At 38.8% G+C, this 14502-nt stretch overlaps 2 protein-coding genes across 6 annotated transcripts in view; one reads left to right on the top strand and one right to left on the bottom strand.

Annotated features, from left to right (window-relative positions):
• LOC105464629 (membrane-spanning 4-domains subfamily A member 4A) overlaps positions 1-14502 on the top strand; it is a 121342-nt gene that overhangs the window by 28843 nt on the left and 77997 nt on the right. The gene's annotated exons all lie outside the window — the stretch shown is intronic.
• The window catches only part of LOC105464631 (membrane-spanning 4-domains subfamily A member 4A-like), a 356637-nt gene continuing 345640 nt past the window's right edge, over positions 3506-14502 (bottom strand). For 4 of the 5 annotated variants that reach the window (XM_071074542.1, XM_071074541.1, XM_071074540.1 and 1 more), the window contains 3 exons: positions 13035-13091; positions 11507-11665; positions 7058-7251 (listed from right to left, as the gene is read on the bottom strand). In XM_071074542.1, coding sequence (XP_070930643.1) covers positions 7087-7251; positions 11507-11665; positions 13035-13091 — 381 coding nt within the window. In that variant the 3' untranslated portion in view covers positions 7058-7086. Of the gene's footprint in view, positions 5274-7057; positions 7252-11506; positions 11666-13034; positions 13092-14502 lie in introns of those variants that run through there. The other variant, XM_071074544.1, reaches the window with a different exon arrangement.

Below are 14502 nucleotides of genomic sequence, written 5' to 3'. Positions count from 1 at the left end.
CAGAGCCCTTGCACCCAGACATGCACATACCAGTCAATACAAAAGCAATTTTTGGCCTAACTTCAACTCAGCAGAGCAGCCACTTGCAATCATTAAGCAGACAAAGAATCAAATTGCCTCTATGTCTTATTAATACATGTTGAGATGATCTAAAGGAAAGGAATTGGTGTAGGTGAGGACCTATCTCTTGAAGATTTGAAGGAGATTTATGGTGTGTGCTGTTGGCAAATTGTTGCTTTATTTTCAAAACAAACTTATCCTTTGGTGCTATGAATGTATTTACAATGAAGATTAATGACAGAGTACACATTTGTAAATAACTTTTTGATGTTTTTGTATATAGAATGTATGGGAGCTTGCCATTCAATCTGGGCAGTAGCTTTCTGAAATTATCTGATTGCATGCACCTGTGTTACACTGCATTGGCTTATAGTCTTTTTTTTTTTTTGTTCCCCACTATGTTTCTTCTGTGCCAAAAATCCTCTCAGCCAGCCAACTGAGAGCTATTACCAAAACCGAAAACAGTCCTAGGTTCCAAATGTACATCAAAGCCACTAAGTGACCCATATTGAGTTTTTCCTAAATACAAAATTGATTTATATCATAAGGGTGCACAGCTGATTACTTGCAGGAGGACTGTCCTTCCCACCTGACTGCAGGTGCCTGTTCTGCCATGTCATTCTCAATATGACACCTGTAGAAGCTAAATACTCCTCTCTTAGAGAAAAAGATCCATTACTTCATCCCGGTTGCATATTACTATTGACAGTGGAAAACTGTGTCTTACGGTTGGAATCTATTTTACCTAACTCACAATGACAGGAAAACAGGTTTGAGGGAAGATGACTCCATTTTTAGAGAATCTTAGATTGTTCTGATATTAGATTTGAAACAGTAGTATTATCAATTCCCACTTCTAAAACTTCACTAAAGTTAATGAAAATTATCAATTTTCAGGGTAGTGCAGCTTCTTTGTGTCCCATGTGGACGTTACTCTTATACTTAGTACAGCTATGTAAAAATCAGAATTCTGTGGACACGCTTATCTTTTTCTTCTCCTGCACATTTAAAAGTATAATAACTGCTTATGTGTTCAAATGAAAACTTGTCTTAATCTTTAGCTTCTTTTATTATTTTATTTTTGCTTTGTTATTTGCTTGTATATTGGTTAATAATTCTTTTTTTTTTTTTTTTTTTTTTTTTTTGAGACGGAGTCTTGCTCTGTCACCCAGGCTGGAGTGCAGTGGCCGGATCTCAGCTCACTGCAAGCTCCGCCTCCCGGGTTTACGCCGTTCTCCTGCCTCAGCCTCCCGAGTAGCTGGGACTACAGGCGCCCGCCACCTCGCCTGGCTAGTTTTTTTGTATTTTTTAGTAGAGACGGGGTTTCACCGTGTTAGCCGGGATCGTCTCTCGATCTCCTGGCCTCGTGATCCGCCCGTCTCGGCCTCCCAAAGTGCTGGGATTACAGGCTTGAGCCACCGCGCCCGGCCGAATAATTCTTTATATATCACCTATCAGTATCACTCAGCTCTCTTTTTATATCGCCTACCAGTGTCAATCTTCATTCTGTGATTACAAGTATTAATAATACCTGTAGTCTTTGTAAGAGCCTATAAGGTAGGTACTATTGTAATTTTTATAGATGAAGAAACTGAGGCAACACAATAATAAGCAACCCACAGCTAGTAAGTTGTGGGGAATTTAATCATGTATATAAAGAATAATTATTTTGGCCAGGTGCCGTGGCTCAAACCTGTACTCCCAGCACTTGGGAGGCCAAAGTGGGTGGATTACCTGAGCTCAGGAGTTCGAGACCATCCTGAGCAACATGGCAAAACCTTGTCTCTACAAACAATATGAAAATAAGCCAGGTATGATGGTGTATGCCTGTAGGCGTGGCTACTTAGGAGGCTGAGGTGGGAAGATGGCTTAAGCCAAGGAAGTGGAGGTTGCATTGAGCCAAGATCATACCCCTACTTTCCAGCCTGGGTGACAGAGCCAGACCCTGTCTCAAGAATTAAATAAATAAATAAAAAGAATAACTGTTTTTATTGTAAATGTAGCAAAAGAAGGCAACGTGTTCATGGACATTTTCCTACTGCTTTACATCCTAATCACTTATAGATAGAACCTAGAATAACCAAATAAAGAAGAAATTTAAAATTGCATGATATGAAATACATGAGGCAGCCTTCTCTACAAGCTGAAATCATAATATCTTGCATGAATTGCTTAAAATATTTGCATTAGCTTTTTACAACTAAAAATGCATTAATCTTAGATTGCTGATATAAGTGTTAACCTTCAAAAGTTTATGTATGCACTATTTGAAACCAAGAGAAGACATTCTCAGGCCACTTAAAATAATCTCAAAGCAATATATCAGGATAATAGTTAGGATAGTTTACAAAATCCAAGAGAGAACAAAGAATCAGGTGATGTAAGGACTTCTAGGATTTAGTATGAGTTCTGGCTTTTCTTATGAATTAGAGAGGAAGCCATTGAAGGGTTTTGCCCAGTTATAGCAGTTTATTCTCTTCCCTTGCCTTTATATATTTAAAACACCAGGGATTGACCCAGCCTGAGGTCAACTTTGACTTGGCAATGCAAAGGATTTTGTTAGGGTCTGATCGTTCACTTGGCGCTTCTCAGTTCTGCTCTCGTCTGCGAGCAAATTACATCAACTCAGCTAAAGTGAAGTTCTGTGGTAGCCTCGTGACCTAGGAAAAACCAATTGTGTGAATGACTGACACATTTCCAGTCAAAACTAATCTCATCATTTTCACTTCACTGTCAAAGAAATGATCTCCCTCTCTTTCCTCTTTCCTGTTGGGCTTTAAGCTGTGAAGAGTTAAGTTTGCTGCAGTCAGCAGCCATCGTGCTACTATATGAACCCTGTGACAGATAGATGCTCAACCACGAAATCAAGCATTCATTTCATTTCCATTTATTGCTATTTCTGCTTATTTGAGTTTCTTTTAAAGCTACTTCCTTTATAGACACACACATATGCCACTAATAAAGCAGGCTACATGTATTCTCACTGATGTCCCATAAGAGACATAGAACATCTGTATTGACATAGAACCATAGTATTAAGGTTCTATTTGGTGGCTCTTGCTAGATTACCTTTCAATCCTCAACCAAGAAGACAGAATGTCGTAACTGACTTTTTCCAGATATTGTCTATCTCTGGTGCTGGAGAAAGTAGACAGGTTAGCATTGATAGGAGGGCCCCACATTCCCATGAAAAGCGTGCATGGAGAAACGTGGATACAGTAGATATGTGAGTGTAGGGCAGAATGAGAAATCTAGAAATACTATATACTGAGTTGGAAAATATGAATGCCTATGCAAATTCAATACTTTTTTTTTTTTTTTTTTGAGACGGAGTCTCGCTGTGTCGCCCAGGCTGGGGTGCAGTGGCGCGATCTCGGCTCACTGCAAGCTCCGCCTCCTGGGTTCACGCCATTCTCCTGCCTCAGCCTCCGAGTAGCTGGGACTACAGGCGCCCGCCACCACGCCCGGCTAGTTTTTTGTATTTTTAGTAGAGATGGGGTTTCACCATGTTAGCCAGGGATGGTCTCGATCTCCTGACCTCGTGATCCACCCGCCTTGGCCTCCCAAAGTGCTGGGATTACAGGCTTGAGCTACCGCGCCCGGCCACAAATTCAATACTTTTTATCTTATCATAACAAAAATATCACTTCCTCAAAAAGAACTTTCGTGGTTACTCTCTAATGATTCATCTCTCTCTCCACCACTACCAACAGCCACTCTCCAGCACATTCATTCTTCCAGTTAGCTTCTAACAGCATATACAAAGTTTTGATTCATTGTTGTATGTTAATCTGCGCCCCGTTAAAAGTTTAGCCTACAAGATGAAGGATATTATCTCTCTTATTCACCACTATTTTCTTATATGCTTAAAACAATGTCTGCCTCATTATAGATACTTGCAAATATATGCTGAATAAAATGATGAAATGACAAATGTAAATAATATGTACATACGTACATATATAGGTATATGTATTAATTAAAGCTTTTGAGGTTCCATACGTACCAGAGTACTAATTGCTCTATCTTTATTATACCAAGAAATTATCCTAGGTCTATGGGCCAGACACTATTATTACTATTTTGCTGAAGAGAAACGTGAAGCACAGAGACATTTTGTGGCATGTTCATAGCTACCTAGGTAGTAAACAACAAAGATGGGATAGCAAGACGAAAACCCAGGGTTGCTGATTAGAAAGCCCACATTATTTGCCACCATACAGTATTGCCGACATCAACATTTAGTGTCTTTCCACCATACTGCATCTGAATAGAAACGGGGTAGCACATGAAAGTATTGCTTCTAATTTTATTTTTGCTCTGAAATAAAAAAGCAAATGTAATTAATGAATATTTAACAAATACCATATGTTGCACATTTCCACATATGGCACAGGATACACATTTGATCAAGATACAATTCTACCCAGCAGAAGGTGGGGGAAAGGAGAGGAAGAAGAAGAAATAGAAAATGTAAGTTGAATCTGATCCTTAATATGATTTTTACTCCATGTATAGTTTTACTCAAATGATAGCTTGTGCACGTGCAAGGACTGACTATGCTATTCCAAGGTACTTTCTATGGGTGAAGGAAAGCAGAAGGAAAAGGGGAAGGGGAGAAGATCATGAATCTCCACTTCATGAAGGAAAAAGCACTTTGGTCCCCAAATATGGCAGAAAACAAGTCAAGTAAGTGGGAGGAATGTTATACAGGGGAGCTTATGCGTTTTGCACGGAGGTCTCGTTTTAGCAATACCGTTTTGCCTTTCTGCTTCCAAATCTTATTTGCTAGTTCAATGCCTTTATATAAAGTCCTGATGATGAATGAAAAGCGCTTCAAGTACTGTTGCCTCATTAAATGCATTATTTATTAATTTAACTTCTAGTACTCTCGATAAAGAGCCAGTTAAATGAGTTGTTGAATACCAGGGGAAAATGAGAACATAATTTTGAATATATATATATACATACACACACACACACACACACACACACAGAGTTCGTAACTGGATTACATATAATAATGATATGAATATGTCTATCAGTATTGGAGTTGGATTCTGGTACTTTCTCTTGTGGGGTTCTTGTGTTACAGTCAGCATAGATTTCTGGAGCATTCTTCTGTTGATCTTTTGGTGACATCAAACTGTCTTAAGTGGTGTGGGAGGTGCTGCTTCTGCCATGTGAGAATTTGATGGTATAATTAGCACAACCTGTGAAACAATCAGAATGCCATAGGCGAGTCACCCAAATAACCTCAGAGTGCCCCTTTCCTGCCCACATAAAGTCATCATCATCAGAGTTTACTCTTTTCTTCTCTGATTGATTCTCAAGATCATGTAGGGCTTCTCAGTCATTCTTTAGATCAGGCCTGATTAGGACACAACATTCAGTGGTAGCTCTTGACCTGAGCTGTGATGACCACTGCCCTGGTCTTGCAAGTAAATCAGTCTTACAGGTGGATGACAGTGCACAATATGTTGGGTAAACCAAGGTGTCATGAAAAATATGGGGCTCTTCTTCCAAACCAGGTTGCTCATGCTAATGACATCAACATACCCAAATCATGATTTGCTGGTTATGAATAACGCATTGCAAAAACCACACTGGCCCAGAATAGCAGGAATCATCATGAAACTAAGAAAAGTTCTGGTTATTCTTCCACAAACTCAGTGCAACATTGGGTTGGTAGGGCATGGTGGAGGACCAGGAAGAGATAGAGATTTAGCCAAGATATGCCCCAAAGCCACTGCTTTCCTGGACTCACACCAGGAGATTAGAGAAACAACATTCCCCAGCTTCTATGCTAAGAGCCAAAGGGAACACAGACTTAAATATTATGACATGAAAGTTACTTCACTTGATGAAATTACAAAATCATTGGTAATTGCTGAGAATCTCTGACTTCTAGGGTTTTATGATGCAAAGCCCCACTACTAGAGTCAATGCGCTATAGTCCATCTCTCTTCTATGAGGGAGGGCTGTCGGGGAGTGGGATGTGGTGTGGCCTGGAAATCCCTAAAGAAGAGAGAGAGGCACAAAATGATGGAGAAAGGCACCAGAGAAACAATCTCATCCAACTACAGTTACTTTATTCTTTGACTGACAGTTTTGTCTGTCTTTCAGACTTTGGGTAATGAAGTTAATGAGTGGCCGTTGGGGTTTTACTATCCATTTCCTCATTCTGGAACTCTCAGTTCTTGGAGGATATCCCACCCCGTTATTTCCAGAGCCTCTTTCTTAATTTTTTCTCTCCTTCCATTCCTCACTTTCCTCTCTCAGTGTGACGTTCTTTTGGCTTAACTGCCGGGAGCATCTGCGGCAGGTCTCAGGGTAAGAGAGTGGGCAGGTGTGCACAGACTGATAGAGAAGTCTGAGATCATGACATTCCTTCAGTATTCTAGGAAAAGTTGTTGTAATAGGATAATAGAATAAAACCAAGTACTTTGGGGTACCTCTTCATTGTGAAATATTTTCTTATCTGGATTCAAAGGTTATGCCCTTTGAGTGAGAAAGGAAGGGGAAAAAGACCTTTTATTTGGCTATTGTGCTAGGCAGAGTTCTAAGGTGATACTCACTGACCCCTTGTGATTCCCTCCCCTCAAGTGTGGATGAAACCTGTGTATAAGATGGGATACAAGTCCCATGTGTAGGTACTGATTAGTTGACTTTCAGTTTATAAAAAACTCATTATTCTGGATGGACCTCACCTCTTCATGTGAATGCTTTATGAGAGGATTAAAACACTAGAGACTCTGACTCTCCTGCTGGTCTCAAAGAAAAAGTACATTGTCATGAGTTCTCAATTTAAAGGAAATTAATTCCACCACATTAACATAGAAGAGAATCAGAAGCTTTAGACAAGGCCACAGCTCCAGCCAACTCCCTGATGACAGACTCATCAGATTCTGAGCCAAGGACACACATCAGCTGGGCCCAGACTCTTGACCCATGGAAACTGAAATATGTGTACTGTGTTAACACAGTACACAATGAATGTGTACTGTGTTAAGACTGTAAGTTTGTTTAACTGATTATACAACAATATGAAAGTAATACAGATACCTTCAAATGAAGGCCAATACTCACCTCACCGGGGCTACAACAAAGCACTTCACATCCAAAGGCAGAGAGGGACACAGCAATGCAGAATTCCAGCACACTTAAGAGGAGCACCATGCCATCCATACCCTAGGAGAAAATTCATAACAAAAGAATGTGATAAATGGAGATGACAAAAGGAAACATTTACCAGGAACCACAATGTCATCAGAGAAAAAGCATTGGTTGGGAGTCAGGAGACCTGCCTCCCAGTGGCAGCCATTCCCTTGACCAATTCTTGATCTGCTGAAGTAACTTCTCACTTTTTTCACTGATAAAATAATCACGGACATTTATTCCCTAGTTCAATACCTCCCAGTGCTATTGTGGACATGGAAGATGAAAGTGCTTTAAAAAGTTAGGAAGGTAGTATAAAGATAATTGTCATCTTATCCTATTGAGTACTAGAAACTTGTATCATTGACAGAATATTATGATTCCATATCTTAGTGATTGTAAGCAGAGTAACGGTCCCCCAGGGAGGTCTGCATCCTTGTCCCCCTAATCCTTAGCTTCTGGGGATTAGAACGCAGACCTCCCTGGGGGACCATTGTTCTTTTTGCACAGCAAAAAGGATTAAATTTGATGAAATTAAGGTTGCTTATTAGCTGGAATGAGAGAATTTTTCTGGATAATTCAGGTGGGTTCAAAGTAATGACAGAATCCTTGTAAGTGGAAGCAAGAGGCAGAATAGAGTTCAAGAGAGTTTGGAAGATGCTGCATTGCTTGATTTGAAGGTAGAGGATGGGATGACAAACCAAGCAACATAGGCAGCCTACAGAAGCTAGAAAAGGCAATAAAACTTATTGTCGCTTAAGCCTTCAGAAAGGAGTACGCCCTTGCCAACACTTTGATTTTAGCCTAGTGAGACCCACTTTGAACTTCTGACCTCCAGAAATATAAGATAACCAAACTGTATTGTTTTGAGACACTAAATGACTTCATGTGGTTCTGCCTAATTTGTAGTCATTTGTTACAGTAACAATAAGAAGCTAATACAATAATGAACATCAAGTAGGTCAGTCTTTAATCCATCTCCCCAGAGCACTGGCTTTAGGTCTAGTCTTCAGCCAAGAAACATGGTCAAAATTTGGAGAACATGGGGCAGCACACTCATTTCTAATAATTTTATCCTGCATTAGGCCGGGCACGGTGGCTCAAGCCTGTAATCCCAGCACTTTGGGAGGCCGAGACGGGCGGATCACGAGGTCAGGAGATCGAGACCATCCTGGCTAACACAGTGAAACCCCGTCTCTACTAAAAATACAAAAACTTAGCCGGGCGAGGTGGCAGGCGCCTGTAGTCCCAGCTACTCGGGAGGCTGAGGCAGGAGAATGGTGTGAACCCGGAGGCGGAGCTTGCAGTGAGCTGAGATCCGGCCACTGCACTCCAGCCTGGGTGACAGAGCGAGACTCCGTCTCAACAACAACAACAACAACAAAAAAATTTTACCCTGCATTGATGCAGGGATTATCTGGTTTAAATATTCTCTCTTTTCCTCTCCACGGTTAGGGATAGTCCTTCTGTTGAGGAAGAGCCAATAGACCAAGAGCTTAGGATATGGGTGATGCAGACTTAACGAGACCTTGAGAATATCTGCATTCATTGATTTTTTATTTTCTTGTGCCTTCAACAGCTGTGGTGGCCTCTGTGTTTCCAATATTGTTGTAGGCACAGAATATAGAGCAGCAAACAAAACAGACACTTCCCCTGTCTTCAAGGATTTTACCATCTAGAAGGGTAGACTAGAAGATGGCAAGCTTTCCGTAAAGGCCAGATAATGTACATTTTAGGTTTTGCAGACTGTAAGGTCTCTGGCACACATATTCAAACCTGCTGTTATAACACAAAAGCAGCAATACACAATACGTAAATAAACGGGCTTTGTTAACATTTCAATTAAACTTTATTTACAAAAACAGGTACAGGATTGGGCTTCCAAAAAACGTAGCATGTATATAGACCTGTGGACTGATTGTGCAGGTGCCCAGGCAAGAATAGACCCGTTGCTTCAAATCCCAGGAAGCCCTTATGGAGGTCCTCTGCTATAAAAACAGGCATAATAATGTTCACACGATTAATAGGAATTCATCCTGGCCTCTGGGAAAGGTGATTGAAATGAATACAGAACCAGCTACATAATTTATAGATTCTCTTGTTAAAATTACATATATATCTTAGCGTGAGCCATACGAAACTGCTGTCTTTCTAGGTTAAGTATAGTTGATTACTGGCAGTTCCATATGGTTCTGCCTAATGATTCCAGGTGGTAGACTCTACTTTTTGCTAGAGCTCAACTTTTTCTAGCCTCTTTAATAATTATAAGGTTTCCAGCATTTCTATCTTTTTCTTCCAGGAGAACTGAAGTTCCTTTGTGGTAGGGAACTATTCTCTTTCTTATGTCTACCGGGGCGCCAACCCTGCGATGGGGCATACACTATGGACCCATAGATCTGTGGACTGAATGTGCAGGTGCCCAGGCAAGAAGAAACCCATTGCTTCAAATCCCAGAAAGCTCTTATGGAACTCCTTGCTACAAGAACAGGCATAAAAATGTTCACACAGTTAACAGGAATTCATCATGGCCTCTGGGAAAGGTGATTGAGATGAATGCAGAACCAGCTAAGTAATTTACAGAGTCTCTTTCTAAAAATTTTTTTAAAATAATTTCAAGATAGCAACAGCAGAGCATTAGATCAAGCACAGGGCTCTTCTATCTCTGAAGTCCTGAGTAACTGCACAGGTCCCATGCTCACGAAATCAGCCCTATGAAGCTGGCCAATTCCAGATTTTGTCTCTATCATTGTTCCATTGAAGTCTATGAATGAAGAGAGCCTCATAAATTAAAAGTAAGGTTCTTCTTCTGGATAACAATAGCATATCAGAGGAGAATTAGAGACAAGAAGTTCTACAATCAAATCTTGCTTTTGCCAATTTCTAACTGAGTGACACTGGGAAAATTTGTCAAATTCTCAAAAGAAGCTTTCTTTTCTTATTTTGAGTGAGTGGCAAGAAATAAAATTACTTACTATAAAAAGATTTAGATATCTCAAGGGAAGTAAATTAGTTTAGCAAAGACACCTCAAGCGGTTATTTTCATGTGACTAAGTAGCCCTCAAGATTATGTGGGATTAGCTAGAAATGAAGTAAACAGAATGCAATTGATTCTGTCTAGTAAGTTAGGAAGAGTGTTGAGTTTTCACATACACATGAGGGAAGGGCACAGTGAGGAAAGAACTAAGCAGTAAGGCAAATGGCTGAAAGTTCATAGGAAAAGTAACTGAAAATGTAGTGGTGTTGAAAATGACCAATAGGCTTTTTAATAATAAAGATCTGGCCAGGCGTGGTGGTTCACATCTGTAATCCCAGCACTTTGGGAGACCGAGGTGGGTGGATCACCTGAGGTCGGGAGTTCGAGACCAGCCTGGCCAATATGGGGAAACCCCGTCTCCACTAAAAATACAAACATTAGCCAGGCATGGTGGCACATGCCTGTAATTCCAGTTACTTGGGATGCTGAGGCAGGAGAATCACTTGAACCTGGGAGGTGGAGGTTGCAGTGAGCAGAGATTATGCCACTGCACTCCAGCCTGGGCGACAAGAGTGAAACTCCATCTCTAACAATAATAATAATAAAGATTAAATTGTGCATTTTAGTGTGCTGTGATGTGCTGTAATAACTCTTCCTCCCCATATTTACCCAATGGCCCAAAACATGAAGAAGTGTTATTACTTACAAAATATTGTGTAAGTGGCAATTTTCAGAATAAAGCAATTAAGATAGCATTGAGATAAGGACAATTGGTACAAAAACAGGTAGTAAAATTCAGAATGGAGATTGAGAATTTTTCAGGTGCCACATGTTGAGGATAAAAGTGATTAACATTGGAAGAACATCCAAAGATGTTGGAAAGGATACTGAGTTACTCACCACTTAGAAAACACTGTTCAAGACAATTTTACTTTATTATTAGAGAATAGGGACTGACATCTCGACCCCATTTTTAGAGGGGTCTGGAGGAGATAACAGTAGACACTGCATCAATGTTTTAAAATTAAACAGATAAATTTATGCAAAATACCCAGCACAGTAACTACTAAGGAGTAGGTGTTCTATAACTATAAGCTTTCTTCCCATTTTGGCTCATCACATATAGAGGAAAAATAAAGACAGAGATGAGATGTGTACCTGAATCCTAACTGAAAGGTTATTCTATTTCTCAATCACTTCCAACTTCCAAAGTCATTCAGCAATTAGGGAATGTTAATTATTGTTGTTCCCAGAGCCAGCACTCCCCCAAACTTGCTTCTGTGATGATATCTCACGAAAAGAGAAAGCACTTACCATTAAAATGGACACAGTCATGTAACAATTATTTGACAACTGGTTCTGGTTACAGTAATGGTAACGGAATGAATACAACGTCAAGCTTATTGCATTGATTACGATCCCTGTTATAGCAAAGACTGAGCTGGTGATATTCATTCCTAGACTACCTCCGACCTAGAAAGAAATGAAAATTAATGAAGCAATCCAACATCATCCTCAGATATATCTCTATTAATTACTTTACACTGCAGTCTATCTTTATCTTGATTATTTCAATAGTCTTCTAACTTGTCTCCTTATAGTGGTTTCAATTCTAATCCCTTGCCAAAACACAAATATGATCCCATGACTCCCCAGCTTAAATTCTTCAGATAATTCCTGTGAGCGGATGAGATAATCTCCAAATCATTTAGCAGGGTTTCAATGATTTTTTACACATTAGCTGGACAGTCCTATCTGTGTCCTTCCCTGCCATTCCTTGCTTCCGGTGCCTGGTCTCTTATTGTTCTAAACACTGCTTGCCTCTCGTGCCTTTCTACCTTTTACATTATTTTTCTCAGTTGTGCATTCCCTTTCATACCTTCTCTTCTCATGGGTCCCTGCAGACACTAGGAAGTTGGGTTAGGCCAGATTTGGAAAACCCATACTGATCATGCTCCACAGTTTGATATTTATCTTTTGAGCAAAGAAAACTCAAATATGGTGTTTAGCTAGAAAAACTCTTGTTGAGATCTTGGCTTTTCCATTTTGTTGGCTTTATGAAAGGCATATTGACATGAGAGTTACATTTTAAATTTGCTTCTTCTGATGTAATAACTTTATTGTGAATTTCTTATACTGAAAACTCAAAATCCTGTTTGGATACAGTTGAAATCTATTTTTTTTTTTTTCTTTTTGAGACAGAGTTTTGCTCTGTCGCCAGGTTGAAGTGCAGTGGCATGATCTCAGTTCACTGCAACCTCCGTCTCCAGGATTCAAGCGATTCTCCTGCCTTAGCCTCCTGAGTAGCTGGGATTACAGGCATCCGCGACCATGACTGGCTAATTTTTTGTATTTTTAGTAGAGAAGGGGTTTCACCATGTTAGCCAGGCTGGTTTCAAACTTCTGACTTCAAATGATCCGCTCACTTCAGCCTCCCAAAGTACTAGGATTACAGGCGTGAGCCACCGTGCTTCGCCAGAATCTACATTTTAACCAATTGCTCAATAAACATTATGCCACACCAATACTTGGTGTGACTGTCATGGGCTGAATCCCAAGCTGCGGAGTTTTTTTTTTAGTGATTCCACTTCATATTTGTTCTAAATAATTCTCTATATCTTCATAAAGTTTCCCTCATCAACTACCTTGACAAAATATCCATTATGTCAGTAATTCTATCACTAGCCTTATTGCAATTTTTGAAAGACAGATCCTGCTAAGTAAAATGCACAATCGCTCCTGATTTTTTAAAAGCAAACAAACAAAACCTGTTTTATACCCTGGCAGAATACATTATTGATTAATCCTTTCCTTTTGATACCCCCCACAAAATATTACTCACCAGACCTTTTGTTGTTCTAATTCCTGCTGCAACTGATAAGGATCCTGAAATAATAAACTAGGAATGAGAGAAAACAATGGAGATAAAAAGCTTTAAACAAGTTTTGGAAATCACAATTCAGTAAACTTTATTCCAAAGTAGATAGATATGTATAAATAGGTCAATTATCTTAGAAAGCAAGAGATTGCACATAATTTTCTCTTTTCCCATAAAGAACAGAGAAATTCTGCCAGATGAGTCCATTGGATAATTTATCAAGCCTTTCAAATAATAGCTAACTGGAATGGTATTAAAACTGTTTGAGGACACCGACAGATAAAGCTTCCAAATTCCTGATAAGAAGTAATTCTTATGTGGTATCAATATTAAATACAATAAACAAAAAATGTACTAAAATAATTCTCATTGAAAATATGTTTAAAAGGTTATAAAATAAAATAGTAGCACATAAAATTTAGTTCCCAATTATTTGATAACTAGAATACACTACTTCATTTGAATCCATCAATGGGACAATTATTTTTCATTTAGCCAGAATAGCTAGTCAAGTTGGTTATAAGACTCTCAAGTTGGTTATAAGACTCTCTGTCTTATAATATTCCATTGCTAGAGTTTTCTATTTCCTTTACAAATTTGATCTCAGATGATTCAAAAATGATATCTTCATATAAAGAAACTGGACTAATCAAATAGCTCAATAAACTTCTTTAGTTTCCAAATACCCAGACATAGAGATGATTCATGTTACCTAAATCACCATTGGAGAAAAAGAAAACAGTAGAGCAAATCATCCATCGTGTAACATAAAATACATCGGGAACATTTGGGACGATCCTTCAACTCTACAAATATTTTTAATATTGAAATATTCTAATAAATATAATAAATAAATTTAAGAAAAACATTACATGCTAATGGCTATTCACATTTACAGCATTGATAGGATAGGGCGTTTAATACAATCCAACATTATTAGTGACTTAAACATTATTGGTAAAATATAATTATACTTTCTGTAATATGATAGGACATCTGTCTCAGTCTACAAGTCTTTAAATGACAAAAAGTGGGACCATCTTATTAAAGTCAAAATCAAGATAAACATGTAGACTATTATGTATTACTATTTGGGGTATATTAACCAAAATAGTTATATAAGAAAAATAGTTGAAACAAATGGCTGAAACTACTGTTATTTAGTATGAATAACATCTATTGCAAACATCCAAGAATATAAACTAAAAAGTACCGTAAACTATTTAAAAAATTCAGTAAAGCATCTTGGAAAAACATTGTATACAGAAATTACATATACATATTAGAAGTGTGTATGTATGTTTGTGTATGTGAAGATAGGATTGAATAAAAGGACTTCATTTACCACAGGAAAAAATATGTATATAGTATCTCAGAGGGAAAAAACTTAACGAAGAATGTGAGTCATAAATAGGAATAGAACTGAAGAGGC

The sequence above is a fragment of the Macaca nemestrina genome, chromosome 12, assembly GCF_043159975.1.
Source record: "Macaca nemestrina isolate mMacNem1 chromosome 12, mMacNem.hap1, whole genome shotgun sequence".
Lineage (NCBI taxonomy): Eukaryota > Metazoa > Chordata > Mammalia > Primates > Cercopithecidae > Macaca > Macaca nemestrina.
This window is presented reverse-complemented; position numbering and strand designations above follow the sequence as displayed.